Here is a 25,797-nt window from a genome sequence, read left to right as displayed (position 1 = left end):
TGCATTCACATTCTCTATGAGAATGGGTCTCAACCATTCCATAACACTCTACATATTTTGTGTTTACAATATGTAACCAATCTCAAGAGTGGTTGTTAAATTTTTTAAATCAAACAATCACATTTTCGAAACGAAAAAAATGAGAATGCACACTCAATTGATTCAATCATTACACAGCTCTGGTACGTATATAATTATAAAATGTATACCCTGCTACTCTGCAGAAGGTACTCAAACCGTTATGTGGCACAAAATTCGAGTTTCAGTAGCTGAAGTCTCCAAACAGGTGTTGAGTAGGTCGTATTAAATAAGCATTATTTTTTCACGTGATCTTAGTCGATTAAGCCATATCCGTCTGCGTGCCTGCCGGATGCTTTCTTATATCTAATCATTTGTCAGAACCAGTAAAATCGGGTCACTACAAAATATAGCTCCCATACAACCAATTTGTTCAGATATGCCATTTTGCGTCATAACTCCTCCATTTGTGCAGCTAGGAACATCAAAATTTGAAATATTTTCAGTTAATTTTAAAAGATTGTTTACAGTGAAAATGACAAAGATCGGGTCACTTTAACCTTTAGCTGCCATAAAGATAATTTTTTCAGGTATGAGGTTTTACTTCATTTGGACAGAATGAAGAGGCGACCACAGCGCACAGTGGTTCAAATCTGGCATTCACTGTTCATAATTCAGTAGAGCCTTCAATTTTTAATGCAATACGATTAACGCAATACGATTTTTTTATGAAAGCTTATAAAATTAGTAAGAGACTTGTATAAAATTTTTGGTGCAAAGTGCTTATTTGAGGAAAATACATTCTCTTGTTTCAGTCAATAAATGTTAAATAATAAAAACTAGTTGAGAACAAATGTAGAGTTCATCCAAAAAGAAAAAAAAAATTAAATGTTATAAAAAAAAATTCATTTTCATAATTTTTTTTTTTTTTTAGTTTTATAGATTATGAAATTTTAGTACAATAAAGTGCAAGTTTCAAGTGACTAAGATTGTTAATTTTTAATCTTATTCTTCTGGTATTCTTCTCGGCAACAAGTTCCATAGGTACTCCGAAATCAGTACTTTATTTGATTTTCCTTTGAATGTTGCCTCGATTAGTTTGTTTTCCTGGTGAAACCTCTCGCTATGCTCATCCTGACACCTCGCCGAGGATATCACGCAAGAAATCAAGGTGGGAATGTATGTATGTACTTAAAATATGCGTTCCATACAAACCGATCCACTCTAATGCTCTTAAGTGCAGGTGTTCGCAATGTGTAAACATTACCTTGAACTATGCTTTCTTACGCACTTATCCTAAAGGTGCTGGCCCAATGTAGGCTTGCTTTGCTCGCCTTACTGACTTCAGCATGCTTTGATTTACTTTAAAAGCTTGGTTTGCTAAATGCAGCACAAAAATACAACATAAATAAAAAAATAAATAAATAATAATAGGAACAGCGTCTTGAGCTCCATTAAGCTTCTATTCAGATTTATTTAAAAATTAATGTGAATTAATTATGTTTTTTTTCAAAGAAAAGATAACAATGGCATAATTATGCTAGCTCATTTAAATAAAAAAAACTCTTAACTCAAAAAAGCTCAACAAAATTGCATTTTCGTTAGCGGCTTATATAGCATATACAAATGTTAAACACAAATATGGGAACAGAATAATAATTTTTATTTAACATTGAATTACTTATATTTTTCGGCAACATTTCTTAAACTAAGACATTTATTTACAAGCACGTATGTTAATGCTTGCAGCATTTTTAGTTAAGCGTTGTCAAATAGATTTTGGCTATTCGAAACCTTGAAGCGCTTCATAAAAAAAAATTTGCTTTAAATTCTACTGTAGAAGTATGAGGGCAGAAATTTCATTTCGATACCTGAGTGGAAGATCGAACTATCTCGGCAGCTTATTCAAAAACGCCCTATCTCAGAAAATTTTTCAGGAACGCCCTACCTAAGAATTTTATTTAAGAACGCCATATCTCAGAATTTTATTGAAAACACCCTATCTCAGAATTTGGTTGAAGAAAAGTCTGATGAGGAGATGTGGTGATCTCCAAAATAGCTGCTAGAACTTCTACCGCTTAGACTTTGTTGCTTTTTCCATTTTTCCGAATAAATATAAGCGTGGTACAAAGCTCAATAAGAATATTAAAACTTTTTTCTATATTTTTTTTGCGATGCTGCTTTGACCAAGACTTGAACCCAAGCCCTGCGGAGAGTAAGCGCGTTTTGCTTACCACAACGCCACAGAGACCGGCAAATAACCTAAAATATAATTTTAAAACTATTAAGGGATTTCTCTTAAACTGAAAAAAGCTTTGAAAGCTTCGAAAAGCTCAAAACTTTTATTGAGAGGTTCGCATTAAATGAAAAAACGGTATTTTTCGATCAAAAGAATTCGGTTTATTCTATATTCGAAAAATAAAGATTTCAGTAAAACCGCGAACTTTATCGCCTACTCAATAGTTTTTATTTTCCTGTTAAGTTTGATGAAAGGAGTGGAAACATGGCGTATGAGTTGCATAATTTCCTGCTGAATTTAATAATAAACTGTCTGGTATATTTGCATATTGATATTTAAAAGCATTCTGTAAAACGTATTTAAAAAAAAAACAGTACTTCGACTGTAAAAAAAGAACATTACGTCTTTAAGTAACTTTCCTCAGCAGGCTTTTAGCCTCAGCAAGGATTTCTGTATTTTTCATTATTTCGGTGAAAATATTTCTTGAAAACTAACTCTACTCTGATTTAAAAAAAAAATTAAAAATAAGGTCGCAATCATTCACAACAATCAAATATCGAAATCCTAATAATTTCACGGATATTTTCTAATATTTTCCAATCAATTTGCAAGTGTGAAAACAACTGTGGCTTACAAAATCATTTATACAGGTAAACTGATTGCTGCTGGTAGCAGACATAAAGCAGCAGATTGCTATTTCTTTTCTTGCCTACAAAAAATAAAAAAATAAAAGAACATAAAACATTTTGCAATCACAAAAATGATGACCACAAAATGAAATTTCATTTCAATGGAGATTTCAATGTCGTTTCACCGAAGATTGTCGTTGTGGAATTGCTTCGCTTTGTTTTGTCGTAAATTTCCTTCAATATCACGCATGACCTCCCCTAAGCACAGGTTATGATGTCCTAAATGTTTGGCGCAGCATCTAGAACATTAATGGGCGGTTAGACGTGGCAATGTAAGTGCTTTTCTATGCATTTTGCTGTCAAAAAGCGAAAGCGAAAGTCCACTTTGCAGTGTAAACACCCAAAAAAATACTTTTTGCAGATTTACAGAAACCACTTGCGGAACTAAAAATTGCAGGGTGTAACTGTAAGTGGAAGAACGCAAATCGCGAAAGTAAATTTCACGTTCAACCACGGTAGTGTTGCCATGTAACGCAATTTTTTGTTAATTTTTATATGGTTATTAAACTAATTTCAAAAATGTGAAAGGGTGCTAAGGTAAAATAAACGTTAAACAAATTCTTTGGGGTAATATTCCTTCCATTTAGGTGATGAAAAGACAAAAATAATATTTTTTTTATTAAAAAAATCGCACTGATAAACGTAAGGAAAAATTTAATTGTTTTCTTATGTGTCGAATATAATGAACAAATCCAAGAAAGTGTTAAATAAATATGCGTTCAACATTTTCTGTTTTCGGATCATTAATTTTGTTATTAGCATAAAAATATTTGGTAAAATAGTTGAAAGTAAAATTTGCTGCATGCAACTGACAAAAAATAAATATCGGAAAGTACGATTTTCAGAATTTAAACTGCTTTCGAAAGTCACTTTACATGCAAGATGTAACTGCTCTTGCAATCACTTCGCGAAATTCTAGAGTTTGAAAGACTTTTCTAAAGTACTTGCACTTTCCACGTCTAAAGCTACCTTACACTTTTTTCATCTTCCTTTTTACTTACATTGTACTTAATGTATTTGTATGTACATATGCTTGTTGGTGTCACACGTTGCTCTTTTATGGCTAAAAAATTCCATCGTAAAAAGGAGACTGTTTCAATTTTGAGATGGGTGACAAAGCAGAATTTCCACGGCCATACGATTTTTTTTTCATCACTTTATGAATGGCAAAACGGTGGTATGAGGCAATTGCTTAATAACGTATACTATTTTTTTTTTTTGCAATTTAATGTTTCCTTGTATGTAGGTATGTACATACATACTAATGTTTCAGTTTTTAAATAGGTATAACGTATTTTTTTGGTAATACTGTTTATCGACATATTGTATGACAAATGGCATGTGGGAAAGCATGTTTTTTCATTTTCGTACTGTGTTTAATATGTAAAATAAAAAAGTAAAAATTTCAACGCTGAACATTTTAGGCTATTTAAAAATTGAAAATGCATTACTAGAAAGTCTAATTTCGTGGATTTTCACAACAATGTTGTCGATTTTCGGAAAATCCAAAAAAAAAGTACGGAAGCGCCCTCTGGCGGCCCTCAAGGGAAAAAAATAATGCCATAAATCGATTCCTCTACCCCAAAACCCCCAGATACACATTTTGGCTAGTTTTAAATACAGCTGTTTCAACAGGTGAGCCAATTTTGAATTAAAACTCGATATAAAAAATCGCTGGCTCGAAATTCATTTTAGACCTATGATTCCCTGGGCAAAAATGCTTGAAATGACCCAAATAATCATAATCGCGATGTGCTTCTGGTAATTTTTTTGGGCCCCTACAAATCGACCCGCCCTAATACATACATACATATGTATTACGTATCTTGCGCTCAACTAGTTAGCATATTTATTTATTTATTTTTTGTATTTATTTTTATTCTGCATCAGCTGCAGCATACTTGACGTGTTAGTCTTATAAGCGTGCTAGAAAATGTGCTACTTAGCATATGCTGTTTAGCTGCAAGCGCCACGTACCTACATACGTACTCGTAAATACATACCTTGAAATTGTTTACCACATTTTCCACTTAACGCATTTCTCTTTTGCTGTGCTATCGTATATGATATTAGCGTGTTATACTATTTTGGTGAGAATATATTTACTCGTATTATTTATTGTTTCATGCGCCTGAAGGCATGCTAAATAATATGTATTGCTATACATTTTTTCTTACACATTTACTACTTATGTATTTATGCTGTGTTTAGAACCCTCAATTTACGAGTAAATACACACATATAATTGTGTAAATATTTGCATAACTTTCGAAATATTTTCCGTTTGTTCTTTTTTTATTCAGTATTATGTAAATGGGCTTAGAGTTCGTAAATTTATAAGAAAAGTTTATAAATTTGTAATAATTTTGTGTCTGTGCAGACTCTTACAGAATATGTGAAATGGAGTGGATGGATTTATTTCCGCATGTCTGCTTATCTGCGTCATTTTAGCGGAGGAAAGACTTGTGCGTTGTCCACAGCAGATATTTTAATAACGAAATCATTTAGAAAAAGCTATTTATCTATTGAATGAAAGAAATCTACGTAAATAGCAGGGCAATTCTGGCTAAGATAGTTGCAAGTCTTTTGTAAAGCAATTGAAAGACTGTAGTTTGAATTATTTTGTTTATTCAGGCACAAAAGTCTTACAAAACCAATCTTTATGGCGTGCCATTCGAGAGATCCGAGGTGTCGAATCTTCGGGCAACGGAATTTCCTTATCGTTTTTTTAACATAAAGTACCAAGTTGACCGAGCTTTGCCCGGAGTGCACATACTTTTTAAAGTTTTCAAGATTTGGATAGCTTTGAAAAAATATTTTGGAAATAAAAAAAAATTGGATTTCGCTAGCTATTAAGTAAATCTCTTACTCCAAGATTTAGGTGGCAACCCTATTCCGAAATACGCTGGAATGAATGCTACAAATCTTGAGCGTAATATTAACAAAATAAAAATTTGTATTACATAGAAGCGTGGCAACCCTGATGGAAAATATTTTCCGACCAAAGTGCTCAACAATACCTTTCATTTGATACCCATATTGCGAGGTTTTAGATAAATTGTGTAAAATCGAAAATAAGTGGCAACCTCACAGTATAATCCTAAGGGATAACATTTGGTACCTTCTCTTGGTACCCACGAATAGTAATATTTCACCTTTTTTTCTAAATAAAAAATTAAATAAATATGCGATTCAAAGTAGGTGGCAACCCTATTAAAAATATTTTTAAATTAGGGATCTTTGAAATAGCTTCCATTTTATATCCATATTATGATATTATAGTTAATTTGTAAGTAATTTCGAATAGGTGGCAATCTTATACAAGTCTTTTTGGAAGCAATGCCTATTCAGATAACCTTAAAATCCAAAATATTATCTGTGTACAAAATTTCATCAAAATCGTTGGAGCCGTTTCCGAGAACGCTATGGATATAAATATATACAAGAATTGCTCGTTTAGTGTAATACGATTTTTCTTTTTCAATTTAATTTTTAGATTTTATGGTTCTTAAAAAATATATATTCTTTTCATTTTGTTTTTAGAAACACATTTTATATAATTTCTTATTTTCATCTAATTTGTAGGAACTTATTTTATTTTGCCGTTTCGTTTAATAACATTTTTTTATTAAATTTTCTTTTAAGTTTTAGATTTTTTATTTTTAAAAAGAAAAATATGAAAATATTTGTTTTTCCACTTAGTAAAATTTTTAGAAATTGGTTTATTTTTTTCTTTCTTTTCATCAAATTTTTTGAATTTTTTAATTTAATTTTTAGTTTTTAGTGTTTTAAAAGAAGTATATATTTTTTATTTGATTGAATTTTAAGAAACGTTATTGCTAAAATACAAACAGCGGATCTTTCAATTAGTCTTTCGAAAGACAGAAAAGAGCTCTTAATATATTTAATTGTCGGAATGGACAATTGTCTTACAAAAGACTTTTGCGTTTCGAAAGACTGTGGTGAGTTGAAAGAGAGTTGCCAGAAATGCCCTATAAACTTAACAATGCACTATGGTCCCAATGCCTGTTTTTCTGGTTAAAACTAATTAATTAAAACTACAGTTTTATTACTAGTGAGGCAGCTAAGAGTAGGCCTCCTAGGCTAGCTCATCAGTCTCATTACCGTCCACACCCTTGTGTCCTGGGGCCTAATAAAGTTTGACAGTTTTAGCCACAGCTAGCCTTATTATAGTCTCCTTACAATCCGCGATTTCATTTTGTATTAAATTAGAGGCTGAATGGCTCCTTCACTATATATTTTGTTTAGTATCTCAGCTGTTTTCTTTATTTCAAAGACCTCGGCTTGATAGATACGGCAATGGTCTGATAGCTTAAGGATCTATAAATTTCCGGTTCGGTGCAATAAATTGCAGCCCCTAGTCTTTCTTTTATTTAAGACTTCACGCCCTCACACCAACCATCAACCTCTGTTGTAGATTCCAGAGATCTGTTGAAACTCAGAGCTACAACGGGGAATTGCTAGTAAGCCTCCGAGGCAGGGCAAGAGATCACAGCGCGATGGAGTGTCAAAACGCGTGGAACATTTCGTCCAAAGGCGGTTGGACTTTTCGCTGCCTATCGAAATTGAAATACTGGCTAATTATTTAGGAAAATTTGGATTTGCTTTTTTAACTGCGGCAATTCCTGAGTAGAGACACCTACATTAAGTGTGGAAGAAGGCGTGTAACATCTGTACTTCGAATGATCGCGTGCGATTCATAAATCACAGGAAAAGACTGTAATTATAAATTTATGAGAAGCTAAAAAATTGATGGCCTTATTCGTAAAAAATAAAGTAGCTTTATAAAAGGTTTATAAATTGAAAAATGTATAAAAACGTCAATTTATAAAGCTCTTTAAACCTACTTTATTTTTTATGAATAAGGCCATTAGGTGATAGATTCTGCTTAACCGTCATGAAATGATAACTGATGGAAGTCCCATGGGGAGAAGAGTTCATCTTAGTTGGCTTATACGTGTTTAAAAGTACTTGGGGATTGATGACGACAGAAAAGGTCCTTATAAAATTTAACTATGCTTTCATAAAATGTATAAATTTCCCAAGAAGATTGCTCTACGTCGACCACATTTTGTAGCGGTTAGCCACTTTATCGCATATTAAAATGAGTACAAAAACATGTGGATTATTCCCAAGGGCAAGTCTAAATAAATCACATTTTAAAGCAACAATGTGAAATAATATCTACAGAGCTGTGTGCAAACACAAAGGCTATGAGCTAATAACAAATAAAAATATAAAAATAAAATAAGAAATTATATCAATTTGAACAGAAAGTATTGTTAACGCCGAAATTTCAATCAATTCAGGCGAAAATACCGAAACAAAATGCGGAGGAGAAAATTTAATGATTTGCCGGACATTACTTAGACGCCGCCATTACAATCATACACACATATTACCAGTACATACCTAAATGTATGTATGTAGTTAAACACACAGACAAGCAAATAACAACAAAAAGTCAAATAAGCAGAACATAAGCGAGACTTATCGAATATTACTCGTATTTATAACAACACATTTTCGAGGTCGGACACACCGGCACCCAGTCTTTGATTCTGGCGACGTGGATTATTTTTTTTTTCTCTTGAATTCGTTTTATGCACCCACAATCCTAGACTACTCAAAAATTACGATGAATTTGATTCGATTAATTTTCGTGTCATGCAAACGTAAATGTATATGTACATATATATGTATGTATGTACATAGTATAACTTTTCAGGCTGTGAATTATTTATAAACTTATGCTAGTTTGGTTTATATTAAGACGCACGGTGTTGGACAGTAACCCCAGTCACTACAAATTGAAGTAATGATAAAAGGCCGTTAGCCCCGTTAGGCCGTTGTGCTCAACGTTACTCCAAATAACCGCATAAGTTATGGAAACAAAATTTTGCCATGACATCATAGAGGTAGCTTCTCTTTCCATCATCAAAACCAGTTTTGGTTGTTTTTCTAGGTTATTTTCCTGAATATATATCTTAGCCGACTGGCTGGGCGTGTGCTTCGTCTCTATACATTTTGAGTACCACGGTTATATCAACTTGTTTTCTTTTTATATTAGTGTGGCTCTTCATCATTAGACTTCATTAATATATTTTAGAGTGTTTCCGCACGATCTCAAGTGTATGTACCCCAGACATCTGTCACCAGAGTTTTACCCCGGCTCTCACTAATTTTAAGTTACCATACAAATCTATTCAAGAAGGATGCTTGCCCAAAAGTTTTCTCTGTTTAGGATCAAGGTACCATACCACCCACACTGAGGGTTAGGCCGCAGGTGCGAAGGCAGTGCTTCAAATACGTGAACTGACCGTCCCTTCAGGGTAGCCTTTTGCTAATTATTCTGCCAGCTAACCGGCTATTAAATCTCTAAAATCGAACGAAACAATGTCCGTAGTAGCCATAGAGTGCGGTATGATTCTCAACCTGCAGTAATCGAAATGCTTCTTGAATATTGTATGGATCCCAGATGCGGCATACCTCTAGCCTCCTGCAAACATAGACTAAAGGCTGTACTCATCGAGCCAGTAAATGTGATGAGGACTGGGGAAACCACTTGTCACACTACCAGGCAATTTTGGTCAAGAATTTATGTAAAGCGGTCCATGGCTATCAATCGGCTGGTACGGTCTTCGCTCAGTTTAGTAGTCGCTGTAATCACTGCACAACCCCGTTCTGGGTATTGTAGCAAGTTAAATGCCTGTTTATCCTGAATCAATCTATGTCCAAAATGTGAAGATACTCGAAACGCGAACTAATCACCACTTCCTTTCCATACGCAAACCAACTCATCTAAAACACCTCTCCCTATAATCCAACCCAATCGAAACCGCCCGTTTCTTAGGCCTAAATACCGCTGGATGAGATCGACGACAGTACTTAGTGGACTCACTGATTTAATCAGGGTTTAAAAAGCTGCTACAAGTACAATATCAATGCATCTACTCTTGCTTTTTAAGATCGACATGGTAGTGGCGGGCAACAAAAAAGTTAACATAACTTCGGCAGGTTCATCTTCAAGGCTTACAAACCCGACACCGAAACTATTTTAAATTTAGCGGTATTGGCGAAAACCAAAAATCCAAGCAAGGACCATGAGACGTCCACAAAATAGATATGTTTGCTTTTGGCATACACAGAAAAATACTTTTTGTAGACAACGAAATAAAATAAGTAAATTAATAAATAAAACTAATTTTATCTCCGCAAAGAATTCACTCTCCAGCGGTGTGCGTGCATACGAAGCAGCAGTTCAGTCACAACATCAATAAATACATGTGTACATACATATGTATGTAGGTATGTTAAATATGAAATAATGGAAAGCGAATAAAATTTCACTGAAATGCCAGCGCCAAATTAGATCTCGCACCCGCAGAGAGCACCGAGCATTTTTGGTTGCAGACAAGTTGCCTCAAGTTGTGGCATAAAATTTAAGATGCTGGCATGTGTCTAAAAGCATTTGCCAAGTGGCAGACTTCCTAAGGCTAAAGAAACACAGTAGTGGTTGGTTTAGGGTGACTTTCTTCTTGCCGTATGGCAGTGAAATTGCATGCATACATACATACATACATACATACATATTTAAGACAGTGGTGGTATTCTGAGCGTGTCATTTGCATAAAACCGCACATTTTGAATTTGAAATGTTTTGGCGCAATGCTTAACGAAAATCACTGTTAACTACTTCTCGCCCCAATTACGGCAGCACTTTCGGGGTGACGAGTTGGTTTTGTTACTCAATATGTGCATATATATACAGATTTATACAAATTTATAATTTCATGCTGCCAAATTTCTGCCGGCGCATAATGCCAAGCTGAAAGCCATATAGCCTTATCGTTGTCGCGCGAGCGATGACTGACTTTGACATGAAAACTTTACACTCGAAAACCTTGAACCTTTATTCGTATCTATTTATGTATGTATGTAAGTATGTAGCTTGAGATTGGGTAGAAGATGGATGCTGATTAAGCGAGTAAGTTAAGTAATAGTGTGAACGCGCACGTGGCCAGCAGGAGTTGGTAACAGCAGTGGAAAAAGTTCGCCACTAGCTGTATATTAAAATAAGCTATAAAGTGTAAAGAAGGTATGAAAGTACTATAAAGCGTACTAGCTTCCTTACTCTGATTATACACATTAATCTACAATATTCCGACTTGACACTTTTTGCTTGCAAAGCACAGAGTTGTTGGATTTTATGTCAATATTTGCAGTCGTTTTTATTTACTGCTACAATTTCAGTAACCGTCTTAATAAAAGTTAAATAGAAATATTTCATACCTACCCTGATGGGGTATTATGAGCCATTACTGCGTGCGAACGAATTGCTTAAGTGAAATTTTATGTTGACGCTACTTAGTAGAAACTCGATGAATCAATTTGTTGCTTACAGATTGATTGCTGGTAGTTTTGAAGAAGAATACGTCTTACGTTTCGATATGGAGGCTATGTTGAATTGTTGTAGTTGTAATTTTTAGAGCTTCACGAAAACGCTTATTGCACAAGAACTAATGAAGCGATTTCAAAGAAAAGTGCGGTGTTTCAAAGATAAAACTCCAAACCTACCGCCAGATTTTTTTTTTGTAAATAAACGAATTCGGTTTCTGTTGTAGAAACAACGGTAGATATTGGCTTATTTTGGGGTAAATTTTGAGCCCTTAAAGTGCTCTAGCTACTTATGATAAGTAGATATAACTTTCATTTTCGACATATAGGTTCCTTGAAGCAATTGAAATATTATTGTATACACATTTTATGAAAATCCGACAAAAATTGTATTATTTTAATGCAAAAAAAATTGTTGAAAAAATTAGCGAATTTTTTTTATTCCTAAAATGCTCGAAATTCAAGTTTTTACCTTTCATTTGGTATATGGGAAGTATTGCAATAAGGGTATCGATCAAAATGGTTTTGAAAAGGCTTTATTTCTTCATTATATGTAGGAGGGTTCTGTTTACACATATAGCAGAGTAAATTAAAGGGAATTAAATAATTTAAATATGTATATTTTGGTGTCACACGAAAAGGGTTTAACAAGATTGTAGTTGAAAAAATATTTTTTGTTGAAAATATTTTAAATATTTAATAACATTCAAGATATATATATGTTTCGACAAGAAGTGGTTCATTTCTGGATATTATCTCCAATACACTCGATACACTTGGTGTAATTGGAAAAGCCGAGTCCTACCTTCTTCGCAGAGGAGGCCTTCCTCTTCTTCTGTAACCAGCATCGCCACCTGCGTTGTTTACTTTCAGAGCTGTAGCATTCGTTCTGTATTTTAATCCGTGGGACTTTGTCTACATCTTTCCTAGAATCTTTCTGTCTAAATAACACTCCTGGAGCCGTCTCGTCAGATCTTTCCTTTGTGCATGCTTTTGCGCCATATACTAGAATTAGCATGATTACTGACTAAGAGAGTGTAATTTTTTACTTTTTTTTATGTATTTCTTAATTACCAACTCAGTCTGAAACTCCAATCAGTATTCGTTGACGGGGGCTTCAGTCTTGAGCAATTAAGTTTTGCGGCTCTTATTGCCTTCTTCTGATTAAATAAATCATACGAAAGGGAGACACCTTGTCTCAATCTTCGCTTAGTATCAAACGGCTCGGAGAAGTCTTTGCCAATTCTGGCTGAGCTGCTTAACGGCATTTTACATAATCGTATTAGTTTCGCGAGGATATCAAATTCAGACACCACGGCATAGAGACAACTTCATTTCGTGCCTTCGAAAGCGACTTTGAAGTCTGCAAATAAATTTTGGGTGTTGACCGTATTCACGCGAGTCTTTTCCAATATTTGGCGTATTGTGAATACCTGGTGGATTTGCCTTTGGATTTGAGCTTTTCTGGCATTGCTGGCCGCGCAGTTTGCGTAGGTTGGTGGTCGGAGTTTATGTCTGTGTACGTACGTCTAATACTCTGGAAGTGTGTCTAGCATCCATGATCGATTTGGTATCTTATTGTTCAATCTGGAGAAAGCCATCTAGTTTGGTGAATCTTTTTTTGTGTTGGAATTTAGTACCGCATACTACGATGTTTCGAGCCCCGGTAAAGTCGATTAGTCCGTTGGCGGACGTCAAAAATTTTTTTTTGCAAAAAATTTCAAATAAAAAAAATTGTATTGCATTTATTAAATAGTGTAACATTTTTGTTTTTTTTTTTGTAAATGGCTTATTTCGATAGCTTGTTTTCTAGGCTTTGCAACTGTTTATAATTTGTATTGGGCGTGGCAAAATATGTACCAGTTTTTCATCATAGAACTCACTTAGGTCCGCCCTGCATTTTTTTCGCAATAACACAAGTTTACAGAAACTAAAAAATTGTCCGATCAGCAACATTTTTATATGCATTCTAATGTAAAATTTCCCACTGAATCCGAATACGAAATTAGAATACAAGAGAGTTTAACAGTTTTTGAGATATAGCCGAATTTCGGGTTTTTTGCATCTGAAAAAAGTGTTCTCATTCTTTACCATTTTTTTGGATGCAGTTCGTAAACCGCAAAATTTTTTTATGATTCTTTATAAAGAATTTTCCGTTAAATCCGAATGCGAAATCAGAGTAGACGAAGGTATAACAGTTTTCGAGATTTAGCCAAATTTCGCGTTTTTGAGATCTGAAAAAAAGGCTAATAAATTTTCCATCAACTGCTTCAACAAGATTATCCAACTAGATTAGAAATTTAATTCAAGAATATTTAATATTTATTTATTATTTAACTTTTTCAGTTCTTCTCTCCACCGTTTCGCGTTTTTATAAACTTTTGTTGACCATCTGAATACTAAATTTAATATCATAAAGTCGTTTGAACTCATTTACTTGCATTTTCGGTTTACATTTTTATGGAAGCACCCATATATATGTATCGGGTTTCATATGAAAATTTGACTTTTAGCTGCATTTTATATAGCAGCACTTTTCCGTTTAGCGGACCTACAGATTTTTTATTAAGATTGATTCCATATATATGAAGATAGGTTTATTTAACAACATCACAGCATCAAACACAACGACTAGCTTTTAAAAAATTAAATTTCTTTTGAGATAAAAATTACCTGTTTTCGAAATGGTGTAAACTTCCCAAAACAAAAACAGTTTTAAATGGCCAACAACTTTAATAAATGTATATATATTTATCAAATTAATTTTTGTACAGATCCGCATAGCTTCAGTATTTGCTAAAGTGAATTAAGATGCCTGCATTGAACAAAATTGGTGGGCATAATCTTTCGCCTACCTACGAGTCCGCTTCTGTTCAGTTGTTCCAGTGGATTCACGTTTCATCAGAGGTGATGAATTGATTCAAAATTTTCTAAAATAATTCTAAATGAGGCCAAATATTTGTAATGTAAATCTGTACGCGAATTAGTCCCCTGAGAGCTAATGAGGCAGCCACATTGCGCAAAATCTATAAAGGACACTTTTATTAAAAAAAAACCTAGGTAACGTACCGTAACCATAACCGTATTTCTATGAAATTTCACTTTCGCGTAATCAATTTTTATCGTTATTCCAAAAGTTTGATAAAACACTCGTACATGGCGTATGAGTAACATTATTTCTTGCTCATATTTTATACATAAAAAAATCATTGAATTTACCAATCGCTTACGCAAAAGTGATAAGTCGCCGCTTAGTACTTCCCACCGCAGTTATGTAGGGAATTTATTTATCTACAATGTAGTATTTTTATTATCTTTAATGCATTTGATTTGGCGCTGTCAGAGTTTTTGGCCTTGAGCTGGACAAAACTTGTTAGTTTTTCATTAATTTCGAAATTCGAAAAAAATAGATCCCATTGTTATTCCATTATCGGTCAAGGCTTAAAAGCTGCGGAATGAGGAACAGTTTAAATAAAAAAAATATTTCGAGAAAATCGGTCAGTATGAAAATCAATATTTTACAATAAGATTTGAAAATTTTATAGAAATATGGCTTAAAAAATTGTGTCGTTTTTATTACCTTATTTATTCCGACACATAAACCGCTGTGACTCAGTTCGGTGTAATTCAAAACAGATGCATAAACCAAATTTCAATACGCGTTGAAATCAAAAAGTGTATTGACTCGAATTTGTTTTCAAATCGGTTTTTTATTTCTCACATCGGTTAGAAAGCCCGTATAAAAAATTAATTCATTTAACGTGAAATCAAAATTGTCTGTTTTTTTCTTTATACAGCCCGGTTTTAATTGTATTTATTATTATAATAAATTCGTATTACTGTTGGCTTCCATTTCGGTCCACCACGCAAATTTATTATTAAATAAATGTCGAATAAAACTAACGGAGTTTTTTTTACTTTTCAATACGGTTTTATCGAGTGCGCTATAAAGACTGTGGAATAAACGTTAGAAGAAGAAAGGTTTTTTCGTAGGTATAAACAAGGTAAAAAAATTTGTTTTGAAAATGAAAAATTCTACAAAAAAACAACGGTGGCTAATTTTTTGCAGAGGCATTTAAAAACAGGAACCTTTTTTCCAAAATCGTTAAAAAAAAATTATTTAAACCAGGGAAGCCGAATCGGGCTGGAATGTCCCACATTTGTGTATGTATACATACACGTATATTTATATCGTCGTTTAAAGTGCAAAACCGCGTAACTGACATTTGCTGCCAAAAATTGGATTTGCTCACGCGAGCTCTTGGCTCAATCCTTAACCATACGTCCTGAAATATACCAGCCAGAAATGCGATTGCTTAATAAAAAAGAGAACCACTTTGAAATATGAGTATTTTTACTCTCCGCATACGCGGTTTTGTACTTCAAACGACGATATGTATGTATGTATATATTAAAAATAAATATACGCCAGCCAAGATGAATATGCGTAATATTAACGATATTTTTTCCAGGACAAATATTTGAAAAGCTCATCTACATGTACGCATGTATCGATGTGACAAATATATATTGGGCCATTTAAAGGGTCTTGGCAGATCTTTTGGTAAATTAAACAAAAAAAGTCTTTGTTGAACACCAATTTAATAAATTTCAAATAAGACATTATTATCTAATACCTTTTGCCATTTTTTGAGTAGCTTCATAACTCCATCGGTGTAGAATTTCTGTGGTTTATCGGCCAAAAGCTTGGCCAAGTGATTTACAATGGCTTTTGGGTCGACCAGTTCTTTACCATATCAGAAAGTTTTGCAGATGCCGAAATAAGTGGAAGTCAGACGATGGACTATGCAGTAGATGCATTTAAACTTCCCAACCAAATTCGGAAAATTAGTTCCCAGCTATGAAAGATGTATGCGTCATTGTCATGATGGAACACAGCTCTTTTTCTGGTCGCTGTTTGTTGATTTTTTTCATTCCAACGGTCGAGTTTCGCTTAGTAGAAGACCAAGTTGATCGTTTCGCCACGTTGTTCACTTACCTTAAACCATGATAGCTTGTGTTGCATATTTCCTTACTCAAACCATTTTTCACTGTCCGGAATGGTTCGATTTTGTTGCGTCTCAGTACCCAAACGTTAAGCTTCTTGGAGTAATCTGCTCTTTTTATATAGTTCCTAACTGTTATGTGGTTGATGTTGAATGCCTCGCTTGACAGCTTACTCAATCGTTTGCATACAGACTACATACAGCGAGGTGCATCTTTGACATCAAAATTTCCGCAACCGCGTTTACTGCAGATATTTTACGCATTTTCAAATCAATATAACTTTTTGCACCAGCTACGAATTATAGAACTGTTCTCACAAATTGTAGCCTCAAATGCCACCTTTCGAACGCACGTCAGTTTGACGCAATTGGATAGAGTTGCCAAATGTATGGGTGCCAAAACCATATAGTGAAAAAAATTCACAGAGACTTTTCATATGACCCAGTATGTACATACACAAAGATATTCACATAACGCTTATGTACATACAAATATATATGTATGGCAAAAATCAAATAAATCACTGTGGGAGGATACAGCAAGTCATTGCCACTTCAATTGCCGTTACTTCATGCCATTTGCATGATGTCATTTACTGTTACAGCTAAAACATTGCAACATTTTCAATTGAATTATGTATTACAGAATATTTATGACTATCACTTTGCATGTGGCATGAAAATACTCGTGCGTAGGCGAATGTGTTGTGTGCGTGAGAGTTTATTGCACTGGTTCATTACAAGTGCAGATGCACTTGCATAGCGTTCATTCATCATGCTTGGTTTGGTATTAGTTAACTGAATTACGCCCTGCGTCGCTCGCTCATGTTGTTTTTTTTATCTCTTCAACTACCGCGCGGGTATCATTATTCATCAATTACAACAATATAATGCTATAATAAAACGCTTTACGCCCGTCAAGCAATGCTCGATGGCGATCCTGCAAGGAGGTGCTGCCAATCCTTCAAAAAAATTTAAAAGCTTTATCTCAGGTAGTTACAGTGACTCAAACAAGTGACCACGTGTTGATTTTTTTAATATTCACAATGTTTTTCAAACTGTTTTTGAAGTGAAACTTCTTTAACGGCGGTTGGTTGATTGGGAGCAAAGAGGTAAATTCAACGGAAATGGCACACGGAAATGGTTGGGAGGGAAATAAGTGCATCTTAAATATATTTACACGGTATTCATTTAACAAAAAACGTGCTAAAAAATGTAAAAAAAAAGACTTAGATAAAGACAAATACAAGAATGAGTACGTATATAAATAAAGAAAAGGATAAAAACAAAAGTAAACATAAAACCAGAAATGCGTAAAGATAAAGGCAAAAATGAAGACCTAGTTAAATTTAAACACTTTACTTATGTAAGGGCGCAGGTGAAGGTGTAGATGAAGAAACTAATAAACATAAGGGTTAAAATAAAGATAAATATTAGAAAAGATGGGGAGGAGGATACCGATAAAAGTAAGGATGAAGATAGGAGAAGAAATTCTAATACAAAGGTAAGTATAAAGAAATGATATGTGTAGATAGATACACAGAGACTCAATCTGGGACCGATTTCGGGATTTTACACATTTTCGGTTTTATCGGAATTTTTCGATATAAAAACTGATATTTTTATCGCTTTCGTTATCGGTTTTGTTATCGATGTTTTGATGGATGTTACTATCGATTTTGTTATCGATAGAGTATACAGATAAAGGAAACAGAGTAACATAAATGTAATTACAATTAACAAGTTTTACTTCTCCAGTGTCGCCCAGGCGCACTTACTTTTTTTTATAAAAATGTTTTCCATTCTTCAACCAAAACCATATACGGTATGTAAATAAAAGTTTCAAACTTAAATTTTTTTTGCTATTGGATTTTTCCGCTTTTTTCCATAAAAGCATTAATTTTCATTTAATAAAATGCGAAAGAACGTTAGGAACAATCTATTCTAAAGATTCAGAATAAAACGTGTGAAATTTTTATGAAAGTTTTTTTGAGTTTTCCTAAATTTTTTATACAGTCTGAAACTTTGATTTACATAGGATTGATGAAAGCTTGGACAATATTTTCAACGCAGAATCACTCTTGCCAACAAGAGCTACTTTGCACTGAGCAGGCAATTAAGGATTCAAGTCCTTTATCGACGTACACACTCTATATAAGTCACTCATCATGCTCGCGTTGGTAGATGGCGACCAAGCAAAAGAATCTACTGGCGTGCTTTGTTGAATTCGGCCAAAATCGCTTTGGCGGTTTTAGCGCCAAATAAGAAGAAGAAGAGGAAGAAGATGTGCAAGTATTTACCAAATATTTGTAAGGAAAGCTTAAAATATTTTGGACATTCGGGGTAACACATTGTGATACCACTTTTTAGTTCGCAGTGTTACTTATTCTGTTATATCTTATCTTGATAACTAACAACAATCAAGTTAAACGACATAAATATATGAAACAAATGTAACAGCATCCAAGGGATAAAAGTATAACTGTTATATGCGTAACTAGCGAAATAGAATATACAGTGAAACCTGTCACAGTTGAGACCTGCGAGAAAATTACAGCGCACAGAGAGCTTATAGCTGACCTAAGAGCTGAGCTAAAAAGTGCTAGGAGAGCCAGCAAACAGGTAGGGAGTTCGCAAGGTGTTTTATACTGTCGTATTGTTGTATGTCGTAAACTTTAAACAGCTAAAACTATATTTAAGGGATTCGCAGGTTACCAAAATAGTGATTTTATGAAATTTAAAAAAAAATAGTTGGTTGTGGTTTGAAGTTCTGTAAACATTTATTTATTTAGCCGTTAAAAACTTCACAAATATGACAGTAAGACACTTACGGCACCCTGTGAACCATCTAAGTGTTTTGACATCAGGCCGGCTATAAACGCTCAGTGTACGCTAAACTTTAGAGCCGCTTACCTTTATACATGGGAAACTCGCCATCGCTGTGACTGTGGCATAACATCATCGGTGATCGACAACGCGATCGCTCCACGCTGGTGCTGACATGTATGCTGCTGCTGCCGCCGCCACCACCACCACCGCCCACGCCACTAGTGTTCTTTGCATTTGCATTGGAGGAAGCAGCTGCTGCTGCGGCGGCCGCTGCGGCTGCTGATGCTGAATAAGAACGTGAAACATGAGAGAGTGTGCGACGCCTTAAAGTGGCGGCAGAGTGTTGTGATGCAGAGCGATGATGTTGCGGTGTAGAGTGTTGGCGATGATGATGGTGCTGCTGCTGCTGCTGGTGTTGCATTGCTTGCTGCTGCTGTTGTTGCATTGCTTGTTGTTGTTGCTGGTGCTGCAGCTGCTGCTGCTGCTGTTGTTGTTGTTGTTGTTGTGCTACAGCGGCCATCATCGTCTGATAGCGATGACTACCAGCACCGCCAAGTGAAACATGATGCTGTAGCGGTGGATGTGAATGTGGCGCCAATGGCGGATGCGAGTGTTGATGTTGCAATTGTTTTTGCTGTTGCTGCAATAGTGCAACAGTAGCTGCTTGATGGTGTACATGCTGATGTGCATGCCCGTGTGTATGGGCGTGTGTATGTTGATGCGGATGTGAGTGGGTGGCATGCAAATGCGAATGGCCGCCAGCGGCAGAATTATTGGTGCCACCAACTGAGACGACACTGCCAGCGCCAGCGCTGACTGCGCTCTGTAAATGTTGTTGATGTTGTTGTTGCATATGCCTTTGTTGCAGCTGTTGCAGCAATTGTTGTTGTAACTGCTGTTGCAGTGGCTTAATGCCAGCACCGACAGTGGTGGCTATTGGTGTGGCTGTTGCTGTGGTGGTTGTTGTAATGCCAAGCGCATTGGCGCCACTTGTCACTGCCGTCATTGTGCCCGACCCAGGGCCACTTGCGCCGCCGCCAATGCCTCCAATACTGCCGCCGGTGCTGCCAGCAGCACTCACGGCGACAGCAGGATTCTTCTCCCATGGTCCGTTATTATCTGTGTTGTAATCCAGTTTGGCAAGCGCTTGGGTGGTCGTATAGCGTGCTGTTGTGGTCGAAGGTGTAAGCTGAAGCCTTCTTTGCGCTTACCCTGGTATTTTTACTTTTGCTTTATTGCTTTACAAATTTCGTTAATCCTCTTTAATTGTGATTTAAATTTTTAATTCATTTTGATATTTAAATTAAATCTTTATTTTAGCACTATATTTTTTTAAGTTTTTACAAATTTTATTTGCATTTTCACCATAATTAAATTTTCTCAGCACCTTACTTTTATATTGATTTCCCTTAATTTTGACGACAAATTTAGCCAATCAAACTTTTGCAGGATTTGGCTATTTGCTGCTGCTTAATTTTTTGGTGCTACTAAAAAGCCTCAGCTTTCGCGCGAAGCTTGCAAACGCGCACTAAAAAAAACACTTCACTTTACGCCACTCGCTTTCACTTCCCCGATTATTCACTGCGAAACAACAAGCGCTCGTGTTGCATGCATCATAGCCGTTGCAATTAGCTTTAGCGTCGCCAGCAGCAGTAGCACAAGAACTTTTCGACGCTTAGCAGACAAATTACGACGTATTTTACATCAAATTGAAAGCTGATACGCTACTCGTGTTGGGAACTTTAAATAGTTAATTTCTGTTGGCGTTTTTCGCTGGCGGTTTTCACAGCTTAAACTTTGGCAGATTTTGCAAAATTTTGCATTGTTACGTTGATTGCTTTCGCTGTTGACTGCAGCTATATTGAATCACATCGCTATTTTTTTTTCTTGTTATTTTCAATTAAAATGTTTTCAAACTTTTAGCAAAACATCGATCAAATGCGCAGAAAAGTTTTAGGAACTTGAAAATCAATGTCATTTTATTTCTCGGTGAGATTTACATTAATCTGCCAAATCACAGTTGGTAAACTTCTTTTTTTTTATAGGGGTCCTGCGAAAATCAATATTTATAAGTGAAAAAAATAAAAGCTTCCCTAAAAATAAGATATATTGGGATCGATGGAATATTAAGCTTAGCTTAGCCTAGCCTAAGTCATTATAAAAGGGACACATTGAGGCTCCGTGTTGTTTGTGCTGGACAAATAAATATCTGGGCATCAGATGTATTCGATATCTGATCATGGGCCATGAGTTTTGTAAGATTTCTGATTTTAATAGACTTAACTAGAGAGTCTTTAGACAGATAGATAAAGCATCTATCTAGGAGCTCTATAAATTTCACAATCGATATCGGGAGTAGGGAGTGTATGTGCTCCTCTCTTTATCATACCACTCCCTTCTACGTAAACGACCTCACACCTTAGAAGAAGTTGTAATGGTGTCTCCTTGGTTGAGTAAAAGAAGCAATAGAGGTCGCTTGACCAGGTTCCTCGATTATACAAGTGACCTTTTGGCCTAAAATGGCCCGTTAAAGAGCATGTATTATTATTATTATTATTGGGGATAGAGCACTGCGACCTTAAGATCTATTGTGCCCCCTTCATGGATTATAGTGTGTCTATGAATCCAGTATCCGAGTGAAACTTTAGAATGGAAATTAAATCTACGGATTTCACTTTGCCTTTGGTTATCAGATGTTCACCCAGGTGCCTTTTGCGTGTATGCATCAGTGCAGAACATTCTTCTATGATGTGCTGTGCAGTCTTGTTTTCCATCCTGCAAAATCTGCATCGCTCAAGCGTTTAAATTCCCAGTTTAGTCAAGGGATAGTTCAGCCTGCAGCAGGGTACGAAAATAAACTGTACAAAACAATTCCCATTTGCTCATCGATCATCATATCATTTATGGTTTTGTACAGTTTTGTACATAGTCAGAAACAAATTGTAAGATTCACTGTCATTTTCCCCAACGAGAAACGTTTGCTTTTCGTTTGTGACAATTGTACCATAGGGTACGTTTTATATGTATGCAAACGTTTCAATTACGTGAAAAATATTTTTTTCCGTCAATTTTCATATCCAATTCAATTAAAAAACATGTACTACATACATACAAATATTTTTCTCTGCACGATTCATTTCGTTTGTTGTTTCGTCTGTAACTACTAAACTACTGTAGTGTACCATCACAAAGTGAACTCAGCCGTTTTGTTTTCGTATTGTACCGAACTGTTGAAGTAATAAACGAAACGAAATAGTAACGTACAATATAGTTTATTTTCGTACCCTGGCCTGCAGTGTCCTGTTAAGATTCCTGTAACAATTCTTAAGTTATTCTTTGATAAGCTCATACATTCCTTGAAGCGTTATAGGTTATATGCTCCTAAAAGTGCTTTGAACTGCTCTAGACCTGGTAGATTATCCCAGTAGCGATTCCTCTGAGACTCTTCCTCCAGCCAAACTAGTTCAGAGAGTGCCCCTTTTCCTAAGCCGTAGAAAGGTTCTGGGCCGGTCAAAGGAGTTGATGCACCTTTCTTCGCTTGTTTATCGGCAATCTCGTTTCCTTTAATACCAATATGTCCCGGAATCCAGAGAACCCAAACCTGATTGGTCAGACCAAGAGTTTCCTTTAATACCAATATGTCCCGGAATCTAGAGAACCCAAACCTGATTGAACAGACCAAGAGTATTCAGCTTGTCGAGGCACGCCATCACCAGTTTAGATGTTACCTGGTGAGATCTGAGGGCCTTGATAGCCGTTTGGCTGTCAGTCAAGATCGCGATGTTCTGATTCCGGTAGTTTCGCTTGATATTAAAGTCCGTGCCTCTTTCTATGGCGTATGTTTCAGCCTGGAAAATAGACATATGTTTTCCCATGGGTTCCGAGTATCTTAACCGCGGTCCAACTACCCCTAGTCCGGTACCCTCGTCGGTCAATGAGCCATCAGTGTACCAGGCAATCATGTTTTGGTTTATCCGATATGTCTCGGATATGCCTGCCTAGCTCTTCTTATTACTCAGATCAGTCTCTTTGTAAAGCTGAACCTCGGAGGCATCCCTTGGTATTGAAATTTTAGGGAACTTATTCGTAAGAATATCCAACTTCCCACGACTAAGACACCCTGCTGCCCCGATATTGGTACCAGTCATCCGTAGTAAAGCTCTTTTCGTCTGAGTCTGTATGTGAATATGAAGAGGGGTGAGATATAAAAGAACCTCCAAGGATGCGGTTGGACAGGTTCTCATGGCTCCCGTTATGCATACGCATCCCAGCCTTTGTATCTTGGAGAGCATTTTGATTGCTCCAAGTTGTGGAGTTCTATCGGCCCAAACGATGGCTCCATAAGCTATCATGGGTCGTACTATTGTCGTGTAGATCCATCATGTACTTAATTATTCTTAGTTTCTCCTTAGGGAGACCCATGAGTAGCTAGCAACTTTTCAGACTGAACGTTTCCTTTACCATGTTGAGACCCATTGAAAGGAAGTGCTTAGGTCCTATCGCGGTCAAGGCAGCAGTCATTTCCATTGACTCCCATGTGCCCTCGTACCTATAGTTATTCGATAGCACTATTTTCAGCCACTAAGACCACTGAGGATTTGATCGCATCACATTAGGACCTTCTCACTTAGGTAATTCCTGCGAAGATTGATCTCAGCGCACAGACTAATGGCATAGAATTCCGCCTGTAAGATGCTTGGAAAGGTTCCCACTTGTTGTACGACCATCGAGATCACCATCAATTTTTTGGTGAATATGAGTATTTCACGCATTGAATTCCGGGCTATCGGCATCTGAGGTGGTTTATGCGTATACCCATGTTGCCTTTAATTTCAGTTGGTACCGCAGAAAACTTGTGAGGTTGTTGCATTTTCACTTTTTGTAGGAGAAACTCATAAGTGTGACCGTCATATATACATATGCTTGCAACCCTGATTGCACACCCCGTCTTCAAGAAGATGAAAGGTTTCAGCTTCTTTCCGGCCTTAGCTCGAGTTACATAAATTGATTGCGTTATGCATAAACAGAGTAAACTTTGTACTTTGGACGCTTATGTATATCTATTTGGGCTAGAGTTTCGCAACTCCTTTGGAAACCTGCAACGTTTTGTTCAGGAACTGGATTAGCTATCCTGGCTGTTATTGAAAATGTATATTCATATCTCAAGGAGTTGTATTCACATTGATCCTAGATTAGAACCATTTCGGTCAGATTTGTATAACAAGGTAGTACTCTTATAAGTTCAGACCACCTCAAGTCCTTCCATCCATTTTTCTCAAGTGTTCTACATAAATCGCTTCTTCCAAATTCTTTATATGTGGACGGTTGTTATTTTCTCAGATTGTCAGGCCGCCATAGTTAAAAGCTCTGATGTGTTGCATAATCATTTCAAGAACCGAAAAAACTCGAATGTAGAAATATTCCTAGTGGTCTGTAAGGCAAATACAGTATATTTTGCTTTGCTGCCTTTATGCTTAAGTGCACATTTAAGATACCTACCCTAAAATGCGCTTTAGCGGCATTATTTTTAACATTTATAAGGAAACTCCTCCGATAGGTGCATCCAAAATACCTGCACATTGGCGATACCTGCCTTAAAAATTGTGCAACTATTATTAGCTACCAAAGAAAGTATTAGGTTTACCTGCACTGGCCCTACTATTACCTAATTTTACAAGCTTTTATTTATTTTGCTCATCTCACAGAACAACGAAAATGGCTATAAATTAATGTAGTTATATAGATAATTAGATACCACTCGGTAAAAATTTCGCTTGCAGTAATTTCTACGTGGTAAGTGCTCCTCCATTAATTGGTTTCATAGGGATTCGGATACCTTCCTCATTGAAGTAGTAAAGAAAATTCGCTTAAGTGCTTTTTTCGGTTAAGTGCACAAGTTTTTCGTGCAAAGAAGGATGGGCAGCTAAGCAAAATATACTGTATACAACTAAGTAGTGTGACAAGGGTAGGCACATCCCTTTCGGCCGTAAAAACCTGCTACGATGAGGGATTATCAAAGAGGAGGAAGGATCAAAATGTAGACTAGCTAGACCATAACGTTTCATCTCGTAAAACGCCCTCAACTTAGAGTACTCACTGGCCATCAGTTAATCGAGATTTAAATGTATTAATATTATCGCAGCTGTAGGCACGACGGAAAACCGAAAAGGTGGAAAATTCCCCAGCATTTTTCAAGGATCTGTCAGACTTAAGTTTGGCGAAGTTCTGCGATTTAGAAGAGGGGTCATCTGCATTCGAATCATACGGTTAAAAACCGTGTTTGAGGTTTGCCGTTTTTTTTTTTTGAATTCGCAGTTTTTTTGAAAAAAAAATCTGGCAACACTGGTCACACGGTCTAAAACTCGCATCTCCTTATTTTCAGTGCTTGAATTATATGACAATTAATTCGATGAAATTTTCATTTCAGATCACTCGACTTCGACATGCATCCTATCCATAATTAGGCAGTCAATTTCGAAACGATACTCAATAACTGATTCTTACGGTAAACTCTCCGTGAAAACAAAAACTAAAGAACTCAAGCATAAGCTTTTAAAGCAGGGAGCAGAACAGATTATATATAAATAAACCAAAAACA

The 25,797-nt window shown here is 35.9% G+C and overlaps 1 protein-coding gene across 1 annotated transcript; it reads right to left on the bottom strand.

The window, feature by feature from the left end:
• Window positions 1–2,895: 2,895 nt before the first annotated feature.
• On the bottom strand, window positions 2,896–23,971 carry LOC118747150 (GATA zinc finger domain-containing protein 10-like). The gene is made up of 3 exons (XM_036481136.1): window positions 23,827–23,971; window positions 19,284–20,366; window positions 2,896–2,966 (listed from the first exon to the last, which is right to left on the bottom strand). The coding sequence occupies exons 1-3, from the start codon at window positions 23,969–23,971 to the stop codon at window positions 2,896–2,898; spliced, it is 1,299 nt and encodes a 432-aa protein (XP_036337029.1).
• Between the last annotated feature and the right edge of the window lie 1,826 nt (window positions 23,972–25,797).

The sequence above is a fragment of the Rhagoletis pomonella genome, unplaced genomic scaffold (genome assembly GCF_013731165.1).
Source record: "Rhagoletis pomonella isolate Grant_MI unplaced genomic scaffold, Rhpom_1.0 Rhpom_scaffold_00011, whole genome shotgun sequence".
NCBI lineage: Eukaryota > Metazoa > Arthropoda > Insecta > Diptera > Tephritidae > Rhagoletis > Rhagoletis pomonella.
This window is presented reverse-complemented; position numbering and strand designations above follow the sequence as displayed.